The sequence below is a fragment of the Molothrus ater genome, chromosome 16 (genome assembly GCF_012460135.2).
Source record: "Molothrus ater isolate BHLD 08-10-18 breed brown headed cowbird chromosome 16, BPBGC_Mater_1.1, whole genome shotgun sequence".
In the NCBI taxonomy this organism is placed as follows: domain Eukaryota; kingdom Metazoa; phylum Chordata; class Aves; order Passeriformes; family Icteridae; genus Molothrus; species Molothrus ater.
In genome coordinates this window covers 1,039,684-1,058,753 of record NC_050493.2, presented here as the reverse complement: position 1 = coordinate 1,058,753, position 19,070 = coordinate 1,039,684, and the positions used below count along the sequence as shown (strand labels likewise).

General features: G+C 52.5%; 2 protein-coding genes across 9 annotated transcripts; one reads left to right on the top strand and one right to left on the bottom strand.

The window, feature by feature from the left end:
* Window positions 1-198: 198 nt before the first annotated feature.
* On the top strand, window positions 199-10,302 carry E4F1 (E4F transcription factor 1). Of its 5 annotated transcripts, XM_036392642.1 has the most exons (15): window positions 199-491; window positions 815-954; window positions 1,083-1,179; window positions 1,819-2,000; window positions 2,213-2,333; window positions 2,607-2,759; window positions 3,208-3,374; window positions 3,707-3,934; window positions 4,244-4,352; window positions 4,980-5,197; window positions 6,496-6,694; window positions 7,559-7,719; window positions 8,440-8,502; window positions 8,625-8,948; window positions 9,806-10,302. In XM_036392642.1, the coding sequence occupies exons 1-15, from the start codon at window positions 356-358 to the stop codon at window positions 9,824-9,826; spliced, it is 2,319 nt and encodes a 772-aa protein (XP_036248535.1). In that variant the 5' UTR covers window positions 199-355; the 3' UTR covers window positions 9,827-10,302. The 5 variants fall into 5 exon arrangements, with proteins under 5 accessions (XP_036248535.1, XP_036248537.1, XP_036248536.1 ...); XM_036392644.1 differs by lacking the exon at window positions 9,806-10,302 and having other exon boundaries at window positions 199-482; window positions 8,625-9,766; XM_036392643.1 differs by lacking the exon at window positions 9,806-10,302 and having other exon boundaries at window positions 4,247-4,352; window positions 8,625-9,766.
* Window positions 9,818-19,006, bottom strand: ZDHHC4 (zinc finger DHHC-type palmitoyltransferase 4). 4 transcript variants are annotated; one of them, XM_036392655.2, is made up of 6 exons: window positions 17,924-18,569; window positions 14,394-14,467; window positions 13,122-13,300; window positions 12,914-13,039; window positions 11,292-11,536; window positions 9,818-10,593 (listed from the first exon to the last, which is right to left on the bottom strand). In XM_036392655.2, exons 1-6 carry the CDS (start codon window positions 18,434-18,436, stop codon window positions 10,309-10,311), a joined length of 1,422 nt encoding a protein of 473 aa, XP_036248548.1. In that variant the 5' UTR covers window positions 18,437-18,569; the 3' UTR covers window positions 9,818-10,308. The 4 variants fall into 4 exon arrangements, with proteins under 4 accessions (XP_036248548.1, XP_036248549.1, XP_054372509.1 ...); XM_036392656.2 differs by having other exon boundaries at window positions 10,304-10,570; XM_054516534.1 differs by adding an exon at window positions 18,816-19,006 and having other exon boundaries at window positions 10,488-11,536; window positions 17,924-18,374.
* Between the last annotated feature and the right edge of the window lie 64 nt (window positions 19,007-19,070).

The following is a 19,070-nucleotide window of genomic DNA, read 5'->3' as shown; positions in this document are numbered from 1 at the left end:
CCCGTCCTCCCGCTCGTCGCCGCCGATGGCGCCCGCCGCGCCGCGCTTTCATTGGCCGCCCGTCCCGAGGGCCCGCCCCCCGCGCGCTGCTATTGGCCAGGGCGCCCCGGCGCTCGTTCGGTAACGCGTTAGCCAACTCCGCGGTAACTCTTCGGGAACTGCCCGGACTCCGCTCCACCGGGGCTCGGAGCCCGGCGGTCACCGGGAGCGGTGGAGAGACCGTGCTCCGACACCGCCCGCCGACGCCCGGAACCCTCGCGCGGCTGGCGCGTTCCCCGCCGAGCCCCGTCCCGTTGTTATGACGACACGGCCGTAAAGCCGCCATCTTGCGGCGCGTTGCGACACGGGGGCCGCGATGGCAACGGGCGCGGGGCCGGCGGCGCTTACGGCAGGAGCGGCCGGGCCAGGCCGGGGCGCGGGCTCCGGGCCCCCCGCGCCCGTCGCGTCCCCCGCCGCCCTCATCGGCCTCTCGCCGCCCTTCGGTGAGCAAGGTACCGCCCTCACGGGGCCCCGGCCGGCACTGCCAGGCCTGGGGGCGGCGCGGCCCGCTGGGTGAGGGGGCCGGGCCGGTACTGCCCGCGGGGCGGGAGGCGGACGGGTCTCGGTGTGCCTCGGCCGGGGTCTCCCCGCTCCCCTCCAGCATCCCCCGGGCGGAGCGGCGAGGCCGGGTGTATGCCGGTGCCGGAGGGGCTGGGGAGCTGCTCGGGACGGGATCCGGGGGCAGGGAGCGGGGATACACCGAGCGCCCGGTCCCTCGGCCCTGTCCCCGGCCGTGTCCCGTGTACCGGCCCCGCTGACGGCGCTTTCCCCGCAGACGAGGATGACGTGCACAAGTGCGGGCGCTGCCATTCGGAGTTCAGCTCCCTGCAGGAGTTCGTGCAGCACAAGCTGCAGAAGGGCTGCCAGCGCCCTCCCGACCCGCTCACCGGGCTCCTCGGCCACGAAGGACAAAAGGTGACAGCGGCCTCTCCCAGCCGGGGCTGGAAATAATTAGGATGCAACGGTCTGTTGGGTTGGAGGGGAGGGAGCTGCGTGCTCAGGCAAGCAGGGCCTGCATGCTGAAAGGTGCTCTGTGCCAGCAGGTGGTTCCTGCTGTCGAGGAGTCCATCACTGTTGCTCACATTGTTGTTGAAGCATCTTCCATTGCAGAGGAGATCAGCAACGCCTCGGCCATCGTAGGTGAGCTCTGGGGTGCCTTGGCACCCCCGGGGGGTCTGGTACTGTTCCCTCATCTGTGACCTCTTTGGATGGCTTTGGCTTGTGGCTGGGTGGGTGACAACCTCTGTGTCACTGGGATTTGGGGCTGTTCCTGCAGAGCTCTGGGAGGCAGCCCTGGGCCAGCTCTGCAATCCTCTCTCATCAGGGCCATGGAATAGTCATGGGATGAGCTGGGTTTAGAGGGAACTTAAAGCCCACCTAGTGCCACCCCCTGCCATGGCAGGGACACCTTCCACCATCCCAGGCTGCTCCAAGCCCCAGTGTCCAAGCTGGCCTTGGGCACTGCCAGGGATCCAGGGGCAGCCACAGCTTCTCTGGGCACCTATGCCAGGGCCTGCCCACCCTCACAGGGAACAATTCCTTTGCAATGTCTATTCTAAGCCTACCCTCCTTCAGCTTAATTAATACAACTAATTAATATAAATTAGATGTTGAACTCTGTTCCAGAAGTGCCCATTTTATGCTGCCATAATGAGAAGGTTGCAAAGACTCGAGTGGCAGGTTTAAAATATCTTTTCTCCTTTTCCTGGGTGAAATACTGAAACAGTGGATGGTTTGCTGTCCTGTAAAGAAGCCAACTGTGTCCCCACCTTTTCCCAGGCAGTGGGCACATCAAAGAGGTCGTTGTAGCAGGAGACCATGTGTTTGAGAACCCGAATGGCCACGTGGATGGGGAGGTCAGTGAGGAGCAGGACAGTTCCAGTGAGCTGCTCAAGGTCAAGCTGCAGGTGAACAAGGAGGGGCGATACGTGTGTGAGCTGTGCCAGAAGACATTTAAAACTGTGAGTATCCCCTCTGCTGCTGTGGGTTGGTGAGCCTTTTAGGCTGGCTGTGAACATTTTAAGAGCTCCCAAGACTCAGTAGCAGTGTGCTTTACTGCCTGCCCTTCCCAGAGGGAAGTTCTGCCTTCACAAGGAGCCTTGTTGTTCTTTACAGCTAAAATGTAAAATTTTAAACTTTTAAACTTTAAACTTTTTGGAAATTCTTTCCCTAGGCCAGCATCCTCAAAGCTCACATGATCACTCACAGCAGCAGGAAGGACTATGAGTGTAAACTCTGTGGGACTTCCTTTAGGACAAAGGGGTCTCTGATCCGACACCATCGGCGGCACACGGGTAAGAGTTCTCCCAAATAAGAGCTCCTTGTCACTGGAGCTGTCTGTGGTTATCTTTGTGCCTTCCAGTGGAATTCCTTGCTGCTTCCCATGTTTTGCTGAGCTGAGACCATTGAGCTCCCCAGCTTTTGGGGTACTGGGAAGCAGTGGAAGGTTCTGGGATAGGCACAGTCATGTGCTGTAGAAAGCTGAACATATTTTTCAGCCTGTCACACAGAGCTGATCCTGGCAGTGCTGGCTTTAACATGCTTGTTTTGATTCTTGTCATTTCCAGATGAAAGACCTTACAAATGCAAGAAATGTGGGAAAAGCTTCCGGGAATCGGGAGCTTTGACTCGGCACCTTAAATCTCTGACGCCTTGCACTGAAAAAATCCGTTTCAACATGACCAAAGAAATAGTTGTCAACAAAGATGATCTGCCATCAGGTCAGTGATGCTGCCTGGACCTGCCTCCTGTCTGATAAAGCCAAACCCTCACAGCACTTGGAATAGAAATTCCTTCTGGCACAGGGTGCCCAGAGCAGCTGTGGCTGCCCCTGGATCCCTGGCAGTGTCCAAGGTCAGATTGGACAGGGTTTGGAGCAGCCTGAGATGGTGGAAGGTGATTCTGCCCATGGCAGGGGTTGGAACTGGATGGGCTTTAAGGTCCCTTCCAACACAAACATTCCATGATAAGAAATAATCCCATGGTTTTGAAATTATATTTTTTATACCAGAAAAAAGTAATTTATAGAGCAAATTATTACCTCGAAGCTGGCTGTGAACTCAAGAGTGTTTGAGAATCTGGTACAAAGGTGGTGTTAACAGGCACCTTGTGCTCTAAGGCAGGGAGTTGCTGAGGGCTGCATTTCCCCACGTGGTTCATTTTTTGCAGGACCCTGCAGCTCCACCACAGACATGGTGTCCTCCATAGCGAGTGAATCCATCGAGGCCTCCCCTGTCATCCACTTCGTGACAGATGCAAAAGGCAACGTGCTCCACGAGGTCCATGTCCAGATGCAGGAACTGCCCGTGGTGGATGCAAAGCCCCTGGAGGCAGATGTGAGTGTTGTTTGATTCAAACACCCTCCGTATGTTTTACACAAAGAATGTTTCACCTCAGAGCAGAGGTGTCTAGGGTACTGACAGTAAATCTGAGTGTGGAATGAAGGGGTTCCTTTGGTTGGTTTCCTTCTGGGCTTGTCATCCCTTGGGTTGCCAGGGTGCAGATCCACCTCATCCTCCTCCTCAGCCCAAGGTATTCCCTGGCTGATCTTTGAACCCCATAGCACAGCACTGGGCACTGCAGACAGAGTGGCACTCGCAGCAGTGTTGCTGTAAAACATTGAAAACATTGTGGGTTTGCTGTGCCCAACTTCTCTTTGTTCCTGCAGCAGCCGCATCCTGAGGAGCTGCCCTGTGTGGGGGAAGTGAACAGTGAGAACCTGCTGAGGCAGGCCATGAGGAATTCGGGGATTGTCATCGAGAGAGTGGCTCTGGAGGAGGTGCAGAAGCTGGATGAACCTGTGGCAGCTGCTCCAGAAGAGCTGCAGAACAAAGGGGTGGAAGTAGAAGAGGAGCCATGTGTGGAGCAGAGTGTTAAAGTGGAAGGAGCAGAGGCTGTATGTTTGTGTTCCATCAACACATTAATTTTTTAACTTTCCTTGTCTGTATTTGGTTGTGGGCAGCACTGTTGTCCTCATGTATGTCTGCCTGTGCCTGTGGCTTTGTGTCAGGTTTTAGAGTTACATTGTGCAGGCATGATTTAAGGGAAACGTTCTTTCACACATGTGCTGTCTCTTTTCACAACAGAGATCTCTTTCCTGTCAAAGCTGGAGTGTTTAGTTGGGAATTTGGGTAGCAGTCCTAACTGGACACACCAGTTAGGTGTGTCTTAAAAAAGAAAAGCAGTTTTCCCATTTTCTCTCCAGCAGACGCCTGCAGAAAGAACCAACGGGTACAAACGTTACATTTGCTCTCACTGTAATGAAGCCTTCAATGAAGCTGCTGCCCTGGAAACTCACAGCAAGAGTCACACAGGTAAAGGGCTGCCAGGGCTGCTGTGTGACACGAGCTGTGGCTCAGTCACCTCAGCTGGGTACAGCTCCTCTGATGAGGAGAGACTGCAGGAGGTGGGCCTGGTCAGTCTGGAGAAGGGAAGGCTGAGAGGGGATCCCATCAATCCATACAAATCCCTCCCAGGGGTGTCAGAGGATGGTGCCAGACTCTGTTCAGTGACAGGATGAGGAGCAGTGGCCAGAAGCTAAAACGCAACAAGTTCCACCCTGATATGAGGAAGAACCTCTTTCCATGATAGAGGAAAGAGCAGAGCCCTGACATGGCAGAGCCCTGGAATTGCTGCCCAGGGAGGGTGAGGAGCCTCCCTGGTTGAAGGTTGGATGTCTCCCAAACCCACCTGGACACGTTCCTGTGTCACCTGCTCCAGGTGACCCTGCCTGGCCAGGGGCTGCACTGGATGATCCCCAGAGGTCCCTTCCCACCCCAGCTATTGTGGGGTTCTGTGAAAGCCCACACACGTGCTTGACAATACAATTCCTCCCCTTCTCCAGGTTGTGCTTTTTGTGACAATTCAGTTCCACACGTACCAGATCCTTGTGCTGCAGGTTGCCCTGGATCAACCACACCTTTTTCTCTGTGTCCCTCTAGAGTACAAACCTTTCAAGTGCGAGGAGTGTGGCAAGGAGTTCACCAAGGGCTACCTGCTGAAGAAGCACCAGGAGGTGCACGTGAACGAGCGGCGGTTCCGCTGCGGGGAGTGTGGCAAGCTCTACAAGACCATAGCCCACGTCAAGGGGCACCGGCGCGTGCACTCGGACGAGCGGCCCTACGCCTGCCCCAAGTGCGGCAAGCGCTACAAGACAAAGGTGGGCCCCCCTCACCAACCTCCTCACTGGCCCCCCAGAGCCAGGCTGTGGCACAGGGCAGGAGGCTTTGCTCCTCTAAGAGCTCAGAGAAGCTGTGGCTGCTCCTCTGTGGTTGTGTTCGCAGCGGTCCCAGGACGAGGGAAGAGATGAGAGTCTTGACTCCATGTTCAGAAGGCTGATTTATTATTTTATGATAAATATTATATTAGAAGAAAATTATATACTAAAACTATACTAAAAGAGTAGAAGACAGAATTTCATCAGAAGGCTAGCAAGGAATAGAAAAGAAAGGAATGACAATAAAATCTTGTGACTGACCAGAGAGTCCGAGACAGCTGGACTGTGATTGGCCATTAATTAGAAACAACCACATGAGACCAATCAAAGATGCACCTGTTGCATTCCACAGCAGCAGATAATTATTGTTTACATTTCCTTTCTGAGGCTTCTCAGGAGAAAAGACCCTAACAAAAGGATTTTTCATAAAATACGTCTGTGACACCAGGCTTTGGCAGAGGGCAGGAGGCTTTGCTCCTCAAAGTGCTTGCCTACCTCTTATAGCCCAGAGAAGCTGTGGCTGCTCCATCCTTGCAAGTGTCCAAGGCCAGGTTGGACAGCGCTTGGAGCAACCTGGGATAGTGGAAGGTGTCCCTGCCCATGGCAGGGGGGTCAAACAAGATGTTCCTTAAGGTTCTTTCCAACCTAAACCATTCAGTGATTCTGTGAGCTGAAACTCCAGAAAGATGTTTTGGTTTAGTGGGCAAAAGAAGGACAGTCTTTGTAAAACCATCACATTTCTGAAGAAACTGTTCCTTCATGTGTGGAACAAATATGTAGTAACAGTGTCCCAGTTCTGGCCAGGATGAGGTTAATTTTTGCAGTAGCCAGGAGGGTGCATGGCCAGAACATTCTAGTGTGGGGGAAAGGGGTTCCTTCTGTCTATTATCAGGGCAGGTCAGTTGTTCACCTCTTTCTTGTACCCTCTGTCATCAGTAGTGGTTTTTTATCTTATTTCTGTTTCTGTAAATTGTTCTTATCTCAGTCACCTTTTGTGCCTCCAATTCTCCTCTCCAGCCCACTGCAAGGGGAGGGGGAGAGGGAGAGGGGGAGCAAGTGAGTGCCTCATAAATTTGGTGAGTCCTGGTGTGAACACTGGCTTGGGAAATACCATTCCTAAACCACCACCCAGGAAAATCTTCCTATAAAAGACGTTGAGTTGCACCCTGGCAGCAAAACCCCGCGTCCGTGAGTTGGCCGTGTCCTCTCTGAGCGCTTGCCTTGCCTCCCTGTGCGTGCAGAATGCCCAGCAGGTGCATTTCCGTACCCACCTGGAGGATAAACCTTATGTGTGCCAGTTCTGCAGCCGGGGCTTCCGGGAGAAGGGCTCCCTGGTGCGCCACATCCGCCACCACACCGGCGAGAAGCCCTTCAAGTGCTACAAGTGCGGCCGCGGCTTCGCCGAGCACGGCACCCTCAACAGGCACCTCAGAACCAAAGGTGAGCACGGCTGGGCTGCCCTGGGCTTGAGCTGGCCAGGCTGGGAATGGTGCTGAGGGTGGATCTCAGCCACCGACAGAGCCAGAGGACACAGTCTCAAGCTGCACCAAGGGAAGTACAGGTTGGATATTAGGAAAAAGTTTTTTACAGAAAGTAATGGAATGGTCTGCCTGGGAGGTGGTGGAGTCACCATCCCTGGATGTGTTTTAAAAAAAGCCTGGATGTGGCACTGGGTGCCAGGGTTTAGTTGAGGTGTTAGGGCTGGGTTGGACTCCATGATCTTTAAGGTCTCCCAACCTAGTCATGCCATGAATTCTGTGGATCTAATGACTCACATGGGAGTGGGCATGTGCTGGGAAGGAAATGTCTGGGTAAAGTTCTGACCAATAATCTGGTTTGGTGGGATTAGTTGCACTGGGCTTGCTGCTCCTTTAGCTCCTAAGCAGGGATTTCCAGACTTCTTCAGCAGTGCTGATGGTGTTATTCCAAAGGAAAAATAGAAGTTTACTGGAGGAAAAAATGGACTTTTGTAGGAGATATTGAGATGTATCAGCAGAAAAGATCAATGATTTAAAATATACCCAGATTCTTCCTGTATGTTCTTCGCACATGGCTTAAAAACCCTGAGTGGTTTTACCACCTGCATTTACCCATGTGGTGTTGGGAGTTGCACTGGAGAGCTGCTCTGCTCCTGGTGTCACAGGGACTCTCCTGGGCTGTTCCTTGGCTTGTCCTGGTGGGCCAGGAGCCCCTCAAGTGGCACTGGTCACTCATCCATGGCATCCCCTTGCTGCTGCATAGCACCTTCCAGCTGCTACTGGAGATGGACACAAAAAATGGATGTTTTTCTGGAATTCCATGCAGGTGGCTGCCTCCTTGCTATGAAGGATGTGGAAGAAGTGATGGTGTCAGAGGAGAGTCAGTCTGCTGACAACTTGGCAGCCACAGTCCTTTCAGAAGACCCGCACACGGTTCTGGTGGAGTTCTCCTCAGTGGTGGCAGACACCCAGGAGTACATCATCGAGGTGAGAAGGGGCAGCCAGCCTGCTCTCTGGGAACTGAGCACAGGCTTTGGGCAGGGAAAACTCTGCAGTTGTTCACGTTCCTGCTCCAGGCTTTTGGGAGGAGGTAGAGCAGGCTCTGCCCTGCCTGCATGGCCCCAGGAGCCAGTGGGATCAGCCTTGTTTGGAAGGAAAGCACTTGGAGCTTCCCCACCCTCCCAACGTGCTGTGTGTGCCAGGAGGCTGAGCCTGAGAACTTCTGGCCACACCAGATTTTAAGTCCTCACAAGCTTGCTTCAGCTTTCCCTCCTATTTTCTCCCATTTCTATTTATCTTACTTTGTCCCAGATAATCTCTGTTGTTTCTAACAGAGGCTGCCAAAAGCAATGAATTCTGCATTTCACTGTCTCCCCTCTGTGACACAGAGCCAGTTCTCATCCCAGCAGGGTAACACAGCTCAGTTATTGAGTGCTGCCGTAGTTCTTCTCCAGTAGGAGAAAAATCTGCTGCGTGGCCAAATCCTGCTGAGGGAGGACTTTCTCTTTCAGTTATTTGTGAACATTGTGCATTCATTTTAAGTAGTTCCTGATAATGGGATTGGGAGGGAATGTCAAGGAGTTGTCTTTGGAGTAGCTACTGCATGTGAGGGGAACACAAAGGCTTGTGTAAAAGTGAATTATATCTTGGTGATAAAATCCTTTTTGTAAGAACCTCAAAAGGGAATAATCTTATTTTGTCTTCCAGACTTCTACCGAAGACATGGAGACCAGTGAAGCTACTGAAATAATAGAGGGAACAAGACATGAGGTAAGGCAGTCCTTGGGTGACAGGAGGGGTGACACATGGCAGAGTCTGTTTGTGGGGTGACAGCTGGAGCTGCTCCTGTCAGTCAGTGCAGCAGTGTCACTGCAGCCCCTGTCCCCCGGCAGGTGGACAGCCACATCATGAAGGTGGTGCAGCAGATCGTGAACCAGGCCAACTCGGGCCACCAGATCATCGTGCAGAACGTCACCGTGGCCGAGGGCGGCGCGGCCGCCGACGCCGCCGACACCATCACCATCGCCACGCCCGAGAGCCTCACCGAGCAGGTGGCCATGACCCTGGCCTCGGCCATCGGCGACGGCGCCGTGCTGGCCACCGACGGCGGCCTGGCCGCGCAGGAGGCCACCGTCACCATGGTGGCCTCCGAGGACATCGAGATCATGGAGCACGCCGGGGAGTTCGTCATCGCCGCGCAGGAGGGAGACGTGGAGGTGCAGACCGTGATCGTGTGAGGGAGGGGAGCTGCACGCCCGGGCACTGGGGCTGCTCGCAGAGCCAGGGGAACGCTCATGGGACAGCGCAGGCCCCCGAAAGGGGAGAGTGCAGGTCTAAAACGGGATAGGACAGGTCTGAAACAGGATAGGCCTGAAATGGGATAGGACAGGTCTAAAACGGGATAGTGCGGGTCTAAAACAGGATAGGACAGGGCAGGCCCAAGGTGTTTCAGTGTAAAACCAATTCCAGGAGTTAAACCCTTGGCCTGGTCACCCTGAGGAGACTGACAGGTCACAAGTGGCACTCAGTATTCTGTACAGCAGCCTCGAATTAAGGAAGATCCTTTGGGAATCAGCCCCCTCTGCCTGTCACTGGGACAGCAGTGCTCTGGTTTTTAAAAGGATTCAGAAAGTGTAGCAAGTATGTGGGGGTCTCACAAGGGATTATTGAAATATATGCATTTAAAACAAGTTGAGAAAACCAAACCTAAGGAGTTGTGGTGTGTGTTGAGCACCACTGAAACACTCTCATGCCTTTAACCTCACTCCTTCAGGCCTCCCAAGGCACGGTACTGCAGTATTTCTCTTTTCTTTGGTATCCTGGACAAGTAGCCTTATGTACTGGTCTGTGAATGCATCATTCTACCCTGAAATGCCAGCCAGGCTGCTCTGAGAGCCAGCCTGGGGGCTGGAAAGCCATATTGTATAGGAATTTGGTTTTTTAAACCATATAAGGATTTTTGATTGCATATTGTACAGATTTGGCATGTAAATAAATACATTTTTAAAAATAAAATTATTTAAAGTTCTTACTACTTTTTTTTTTCCAATTTCTCTTCTATTATACTCGGAAGAATTTCTGGAAGGAGAGGTGAACAGGGACACTTTAATTTCTTTCCTGAAGTTAGTGCTCCAAAGCTGCAGTAGGACATGGATTCTGCAGGTAAGATCCTGGCAGAAATCGTTCTTTCAGCTCAATACACACAACCTGTTGTAGTCATTGTTAACAGTCATGGGTTAATTGTTTCCCAGAGAAAGATACAGAAAGATGCTGCTTCCTCAAAGTTCACAGGAGCTCTGTGCTAGCCCTTCCCAGAGAGAAAGATTCACTTTGGGAAGATGAATCAAATCCCTGTGTTCAGGGGCCAGGACTGAGCTGGCCCTGAGTCTCCCTGAGGGAGGGAGCTCCAGTGATGCTCTGCTGGGGCACCAATATGTGAATTGTGCAGTAATCTTGTTCCAAATCAGTTCCAAACCTGCAGTTCCAGAATCTTGTTCCACAGTCTGCCTGGGGCAGCCAAGCCCACTGCTGAACTAAAGTCTTAGAAAATAAATGCCCAAAGAAACAAGAGTATCTTCATGTTTTCTTCTTCCTTTCCAACACGGTAGGAGGGCTAAAGATTTCCTTTAAATTCCTCCAGATCCCTTTGGAATAGATGTTTTTGTAGACAAGGGGTCTGTCACGAGGCTGCGAGGGGAGATGGGGGGAGCCCCCAAACCTTCGAGATTTGCACCATTCGTTGGTGGTCTGGTTGGTGAGGGCCAAATACAGACTGAAGGAGCAGTATCCCCCCAGGACCAGCGTGAGCAGGATGACAAACCCCAGCATGAAGACAATCCTAGGGAAAGTCAAGAAAAGGTGCTGCAGAGAAAGAGAGAAGTTAAAATGGAGGAGGGTTGAGTCCCACAGGCACTGCACAGCCCCAGCTGGAATGCACATCCATGTGCAGGTGGAACTGTATCTGCATTCCAGGGGGGGGTCCTGCTTTAGCACCTCCGCAAAGGTACCTCAGGGACTCTCAGCTGTTTTCTAAACTTCCCTACATCAGCTAGTCACTGGAATGGAAATTCCTTCTCTATGAACCAGATCTGCCGAGTGGCAGATCCTGGAGACAGGAACCTGTGGCATGGGAAGTGCTGTGAGAAAAACCCCCATTTCTAAAGTATGCAGCAGTGGCAGTTTTCTAAATCTAGTTATGTGTATAAAACAGCTAAAACCCTGCAGTCTGTCCCAACACCCTGCAGTCTGTCCCAAAACCCTGCAGTCTGTCCCCAAACCCTGCAGCCTGTCCCAACACCCTGCAGTCTGTCCCCAAACCCTGCAGCCTGTCCCAACACCCTGCAGTCTGTCCCCAAACCCTGCAGTCTGTCCCAACACCCTGCAGTCTGTCCCCAAACCCTGCAGTCTGTCCCCAAACCCTGCAGTTTGTCCCCAAACCCTGCAGTCTCTCCCCAAACCCTGCAGTCTCTCCCCAAACCCTGCAGTCTGTCCCCGTGCTGGGAGAACAGGAGGTGGCTCCTGACAGCAGAGTGCAAGCCAGGACATTGTCCAGCACTGACCTGAACGAGGAGGGGGATCCCCACGGGCTGCTCCTGCCCCTGGGCATCCAGGTAGGTGCCGTGCATGGCGTTGGAGAGCAGCAGCACCTGGATGAGGAGGGCAGCGGTGACGGCAGCCACGGCCGCGGCGGTGGCCGCCAGGGACAGCAGGTAGAGCAGGAACACACCCGCGTTGCCGGCGCCGATGCAGTTGTTCACCCACACGCAGTGATGGTCAAAGCGGTGCACACACGTCCTGCACACGCCTCCAGGAGGCAGGGGCAAAGCAAAGGCCCTGGTGTCAGAACCCAGGAAATTCCTCTGAGTGCCCTGCGTGGCTCCAGCCCCTGCCTGGGGGCTCCGAGGCCTTGGCACAGAGCACAAGACCCCTGGGCCTTTGATCTTGACCCGTGGAGCAAATTCCCACCTTTATATGAAGAATTACAAGTCAAGAAAGTTTAAGTAGAATAATAGTTTGTCACGGGGTGAAAAACAGATTTTTGAGGTTTTTAGAATGGGGGCTCGGGGTCCCAAGATGGAGGAATTTGGGTGTACCCTGTCCTTCTTCCTTTTTCTTCCTGGCCTCCATCTTCTGGGTGATGTTGGCACTTTTGGATTGGTTTAGAGTAGAAGCTCACTGTCTAACATAGGTGATAGGTGTTGGGAAGTTATGGTAAATAATGTACACGTAGTTTTTGGTATAAAAGATAACACCAGTGTGCCTCAACCGACCTGCCAGACAGACCTATGGCAGGTTGGAGAAGGAATGTTATAGATGAGAAATAATAAACAACCTTGAGAACAAGAACAGAGGAATCCTGACTCCTTCTTCGACTGCCGGGCTGGGACAAAGAGGCTTGTACACATCTCAGAGTCACTCTGACCAGCAGAGATTCTGAGATCTTGGCACTTGGTTTTTAAGTAAGCAGTTGGATCTTTAGGTGTTTTTTAAGCTGGAAATACGTGGGAGTTGCAGTCGGGGTTTAGCTGGCAGCTTTTGAAGCAAATAAATTCAATTGCGGATCCTAAGAAAAACAACATATTCCATTTCCTCTTTTATTCACTAAGACTGCAGCTCCAAGACTTTGGTTTCTCTGACACTACTGCCTGGCAAAGCACCTGAAAGGCAGAGATTGGAGCTCCCACCTTTATTTTAGATGACAAAAAGCAGTGGTGGACTTCTCATCCCTGGCAGTGCTCCAGGTCAGGCTGGCAGGGCTCGGAGCACCCTGGGCTAGTGGAAGGTGTCCCTGCCCTGGCAGGGGGTGACATGAGATGGCCCTTAAAGATCCCTCCCAGCCCAAACCATTACAGGGTTCTGTGACTATGAAACAGAAAATCCTGATCTGAGCTCCTGACAGGTGACAATTTTTAATTTCAATTCCAGCTGCTCACAAGCTCAGCTGTTCCTGACCCTGAGTTATCCCTCAGAACTGGTAATTTCTGTGAGAAGAAACAGCACCCAACAAGAGCTCCAGGGATGGGCAAATGCAGCTGTGACCTGGGACCCCAGGAAAACAAACCCAGCCCTGTGAGCACTGAGCTGGGAACAGAACAGCTGTAGTGGGAACTGCAGCTCCTGGGGGAGAATTCCTTTGGGAAGCTCTTAGTGCCACGGTTATCAAGGAATTTCAGATCCTTACTGCAGTGCTTGGACCTGGCTGGTTTCTCCAGGGTGCACGTGGGACACACGAGGCCTCTCTGGAACAACACCCCATCATAGGCATAAACCTTAGCCAGGGATGCAGCGTTGGATTGTGTCACTGTACCTGCCAAAGAGACCAGAAAAAGAACCAAACCATGGGATTTGTAGCAGTTTTCTGTTTTCAAAGAGCAGGGGTGTGATCTCACCAGGGTTGGCCCGGGAGCAGAGCAGGAAGCAGCCCAGGTTGGCAGCCAGCAGCAGGTAGGGCAGGAGCAGCGGGAGCAGGTGGAACTGCAGCTCCCAGCAGTACACAAACACCTCCCAGGTGTACTCCCCAAACACTGCAGCCTGCAGGGCTACGTGCAGGACCACAAACAAACAGCTCCTGCCGAGGAAAGGGGACAGTCTGGTTAATACTCAGCGTCCTGATTAACAGGTCAAGTACACTCAGAGGGGATCAAAGACTTTCCAAATGCAAGGAGACACCTCTTTTAGGTTTTCAGGCCAGCTTGGATTGCATATTAATAGTGTTTTCTCCATCCACTGGCTTCTCCTTCTCTTCTTCCCACATATGCTCCTTTAAATATGTCAGCTAAATTCCCTGCTTTATTCACATCTACTTTGGATTTTTTTCCCTGTCAGTACAAAATCCTATAATCACTTGCTGCTGACAAAATATGCCACAGCAATAGGCCACAAAACATTCTGCCAGAAGACATTTGCTACTCTGAAAGCAAAGAAAATAACCTTTAAAACTCTGCAATAATATAACCAGCTGTAGGAAATAAGGGTGGCAGGAGGTGGGCAGTGAGCACCAGTTCCAGAGTACGTGGAGAATCCCAGTGCCCCCAGCACCTCTGGCAGTGCCACCTCTCTGTCTCAGGCTGTGTTAGAGCAGAGCATCAGCAGAACAGGCACAAAACCACCCCAGCACTCACAACACAGCTGCAGATCTGCAGCCCTGCAGTCACTGTCACAGCGAGCTGCTGTCCCCAGAGAAAAGGTATTTAAATCCTTCCTGAGGCACCAGAGTTTACAGACACACAAAATGCACCTGAATCCAGCAGGCTGCCGAGCAGCTTCCCCCTCAGCCACCTGGACACCCACACTAATGGGATTTGAGGGCGAGGATGGAGACAGAGTCTGTCTGACTCCATCTGCAGCTGCCACAGAGGCTGTGCTAATTCCTGTGGGGATGCAGGATCCCACCAGTGTGACCAACATCTGTTACTGAGCCACATTATCTTCGTTTGTCAATATGTTCCAATATTTCAGGGCACCACCCTCCAAACAACGAGCAAGGAAGGCAGAGACAGCAGGGTGGCAAACCTCAAAGGGAATCTGGAATCCTGACAGGCATCCCAAATGGAGACAGAATACCTAAGGATAATACTGAGAGCTCTGGTGGTGGCAGGAGATCCCAACAGTAACCAGAAATCAGAGTAAAAACTAATGCCAAAGGCATGGAAGTGCAATACCTTGTGTGGAAGAGCCTGTGCACTGCCTGCTGCGTCACTGTCTGCAGCTGGCTGGGGATCACCAGTGACAACACCTGAGGAAATGAAGGAAATGGCAGGAAATGTTACCTGGCCATCACTGCTGCCTCGGGGCCAGCTCAGATTGAAGTCCAAGTCCCTCATGCCTCAGCTCTGGACCTGCACAGCCCCAGCACTGGGGAGGAGAGGCTCCTTTTCAGGAGCTTCTCACCACAGAATCAAAGGTGGGAGAGACCTTCAAGACCGTGAAGTCCAGCCATAAGACACAGAGTCACAGAATGCTGGGCAAGCCCTTCAAGCTCCTGGAGTCCACCCTGTGCCCAATCCCCACCTTGTCCCAGCCCAGAGCTCCGAGTGCCACCTCCAGGGATGGGGACCCCAAACCTCCCCGGGCAGTTCCCGTGCCTGAGCCCCCTTTGCATGAAGAAGGAAGAGAGGCAGGAATGCTGCTGGGGTTTCCAGAGGGGACTGAGGTTCCACGCTCCTGGGAGCCCCCCAGGCCCAAACAAACATATCTGGGTTAATGTGTGAAAGTTCTAAGGAGCTTAGGCTGGGTGAGGGGTGGGGCTGGGTTAAGCAGGGGATAGAACTGAGCAATTCCCCAGCCTCAATATGCTCCATCAGCCCATCTGACAGATCAGGGGGAGATAAGCAAAGGGATAAAACTTGTGGCCTCCAGAAAAGAGAGGGAAAAAAACCCCATGAGCCAGCCAAACCCCCAAAACGCAGTTTGTGCAGCTCCAGCCCCAGGGCTCCATGTCTAATCGTCCTTTCAAGCACAGCTGAAGGAGGAGCTGCCCCTGCCCATGGAGCGAGTCTCCCAGGCAGGGCTGTGCCTGAGGAATTGCCTGCTCTGAGCTGTCAGATCTCTATAGCAGGAATTGCCTGCTCTGACAGATCTCTATAGCAGAATTGCCTGCTCTGAGCTGACAGATCTCTATAACAGGAATTGCCTGCTCTGACAGATCTCTATAGCAGGAATTGCCTGCTCTGAGCTGTCAGATCTCTATAGCAGGAATTGCCTGCTCTGACAGATCTCTATAGCAGGAATTGCCTGCTCTGACAGATCTCTGTAGCAGGAATTGCCTGCTCTGAGCTGTCAGATCTCTATAGCAGGAATTGCCTGCTCTGTCAGATCTCTATAACAGGAATTGCCTGCTCTGTCAGATCTCTATAGCAGGAATTGCCTGCTCTGTCAGATCTCTATAGCAGGAATTGCCTGCTCTGTCAGATCTCTATAGCAGGAATTGCCTGCTCTGACAGATCACTGTAGCAGGAATTGCCTGCTCTGAGCTGTCAGATCTCTATAGCAGGAATTGCCTGCTCTGTCAGATCTCTATAACAGGAATTGCCTGCTCTGTCAGATCTCTATAGCAGGAATTGCATGCTCTGAGCTGTCAGATCTCTATAGCAGGAATTGCCTGCTCTGTCAGATCTCTATAGCAGGAATTGCCTGCTCTGAGCTGTCAGATCTCTATAGCAGGAATTGCCTGCTCTGACAGATCTCTATAGCAGGAATTGCCTGCTCTGTCAGATCTCTATAGCAGGAATTGCCTGCAATGAGCTGTCAGATCTCTATAGCAGGAATTGCCTGTTCTGACAGATCTCTGTAGCAGGAATTGCCTGCAATGAGCTGTCAGATCTCTATAGCAGGAATTGCCTGTTCTGACAGATCTCTGTAGCAGGAATTGCCTGCTCTGACAGATCTCTATAGCAGGAATTGCCTGCTCTGAGCTCTGAGATCTCTGTAGCAGGAATTGCCTGCTCTGAGCTCTGAGATCTCTATAGCAGGAATTGCCTGCTCTGAGCTGTCAGATTCCTATAGCAGGAATTGCCTGCTCTGTCAGATCTCTATAGCAGGAATTGCCTGCTCTGACAGATCTCTATAGCAGGAATTGCCTGCTCTGTCAGATCTCTATAGCAGGAATTGCCTGCTCTGACAGATCTCTGTAGCAGGAATTGCCTGCTCTGACAGATATCTCTATAGCAGAATTGCCTGCTCTGTCAGATCTCTGTAGCAGGAATTGCCTGCTCTGAGCTGACACATCTCTATAGCAACACAGCAATTAGAGAGGCTGCGCCTATTTCGAGCTGACACCGAGGGAAAATATGCAGTGAGAGCTTCTTGCCTCAGAAGTGAAAGACCAGGAGGCAAAAAGCATATGTGGAGCTGAGAAGATGCTAAATATTTTGGTGTGAAGTGGTGCGTCTCAGCTCGGCGGTTTGAGGGATGAGTGTTTGCAAAAAGAGGATATTTTCCAAGTGCTGTAAGAGGAAACACAACCCAGCAGAAAAGAACCTGCAGGAAAGCTCAGCACTCTGCAGCCTAAAGCCAAGTGCCCTCAGCTGCTCCTCCATGGCCCCTCCAGGCCCTTCACCACCCCATGTCCATCCCCTGGCTGCTCTCTAAGAGCTTCAGACCCTTCTGATATTCTGGGGTTTGCATTCTATTGCTCCTTGTCTTATAATAATTTATTTACTATTGTGACCTTACATTTAGCATTGCCTGTATTTATATCCCAGGTGAAATATTGATTATATTCACATGTATTTATTTCCCAGGCACAAGTATTGATTGGATTCCTCCAGACAATGGCTTCATACCACAGCAGTAATTTAATTGCTGCTGTTTAAACACTTCATAGCAGCAGCTATTAAGATATGGGGGAAAAAAATCAATTTCTCTGCACAGTGTGTCTATAAACCAAAAGGAAGTATAATACCAGTAATAAAAAAAGTCTGTCTGAACTCCTGTGAACAGCATTAAACATAATTTACAATTTCAGTGATAATTTTCTCATTCTTTACCTTCCAGAAGTATTACAGCTCTTTTTTTTTTCCCTTTTCATTCAGACACAGCCCAACAGACAGAAAAATGAACTGGTGCTTTCCCAATTCCCCATTTTTACAACAAAATGCCAATTCTTAATCCTCTTTTAAAGCTCTTCATTCCTGCTTCTTTCTTAGTGAACAAGAGCCTGCAGCATTAGTACACACATTAAAGAGCTTTCCCTCAAATATCTGCCACCACTTATAATTCGCTCCCTATTTAAATCCTCAAACCTCCCCCACGTTTTTCCTCTCGATGACAGCAGCAACACCACAGAACTGCAGATTCCTGGGGCCTGATTCTTATTTCATTTTCCCGAGTTGTGTTGTGGTGTTAGTGAAGAAGGCACTTCTGGCATGGTGAGAAACTCCACCCTCACCCCAGACAGGCACAGGCAGGGCTGGGAGCTGGGAGCCCCAAATGATTTTTACGAGCTGCTTGGGCAGGATTTAACCAACTCAGAGGAAGTGTATTTCTACTTCCTATCTCACCTCCTTGAGAGCAGACATCAAAACAGGATGAGATAAATTATATGTTATCACTCTGACCACACACACCGGGTGGTTTTTTTTTTTTTTTTTGAGAACAAATACAGCAGTTGCACTAACTTTAGCTCAACAAAGCAGGGCAGATTACCAGCAGGGCAGCTGCTCATTCCCTGCCTGGAAGCGCAGTGCTGTACCTGGCTGGCCCTGGTGACGCTCCTGGTGAGGAAACTCTCCTGCCTTCCCGAGCAGAGGCACAGCAGGGCAGCGACGGCCAGCACGGAGCACAGGTACAGCAGGAACAGCGTCAGGAAATCCATCCCGAGCCCTGCAATGGAGAGGAGCGGCTGTGGGACCCATCCCGAGCCCTGGAATGGAGAGGAGCGGCTGTGGGACCCATCCCGAGCCCTGGAATGGAGAGGAGCGGCTGTGGGACCCATCCCGAGCCCAGGAATGGAGAGGAGCGGCTGTTGGAGCCATCCCGAGCCCAGGAATGGAGAGGAGCGGCTGTGGGACCCATCCCGAGCCCAGGAATGGAGAGGAGCGGCTGTGGGACCCATCCCGAGCCCAGGAATGGAGAGGAGCGGCTGTGGGACCCATCCCGAGCCCTGCAATGGAGAGGAGCGGCTGTGGGACCCATCCCGAGCCCTGCAATGGAGAGGAGCGGCTGTTGGAGCCCTGGGTGCCAGTCCTGCAGCAGAGCCGGGCATTCCCTGAGCCCAGGGACGGAGCCGCCCCTCCAGCAGCAGCCTGCACTGAGGGCAGTGCTTTATGTGTCTCTGCGAGGCCAGAAACACAGAGTCCCCAAATCCTTTAGGCTGGAAAAAACCTCCCAGCCCATGGAGTCCCAGCTGTGCCCGATGCCCACCTTGTCCCCAGCCCAGAGCTCTGAGTGCCACCTCCAGGGGACACCTCCAGGGATGGGCACTGCAACCCTCCCAGGGCAGTTCCAATTCCCGAGCTCCCTTTCCACGGGGAAACTCCTGCTGTGCCCACCCTGAGCTGCCCTGGGGATGGGCACTGCAACCCTCCCAGGGCAGTTCCAATTCCCGAGCTCCCTTTCCACGGGGAAACTCCTGCTGTGCCCACCCTGAGCTGCCCTGGGGCCGCTCCCTCTGCTCCTGCCCCCGTTCCCGAAGCACAGCCCGAGCTCTCCGGCCGCCTCCTCCCGGCGGGGAATTCCAGAGAGGGAAAGGATCCCTGGGGCTCCTCCTTTGCTCCAGGCTGAGCCCCTCCCCAGCCCCGTTCCCTTCCTGGCTGCGCTGCAGCCCCGGGGCTCAGCGGGGCCGGCCCGGAGCAGCCGCGGCCCGGCGGAAGCGGCGCCGCTCGGGGTTCGCGGCGCTT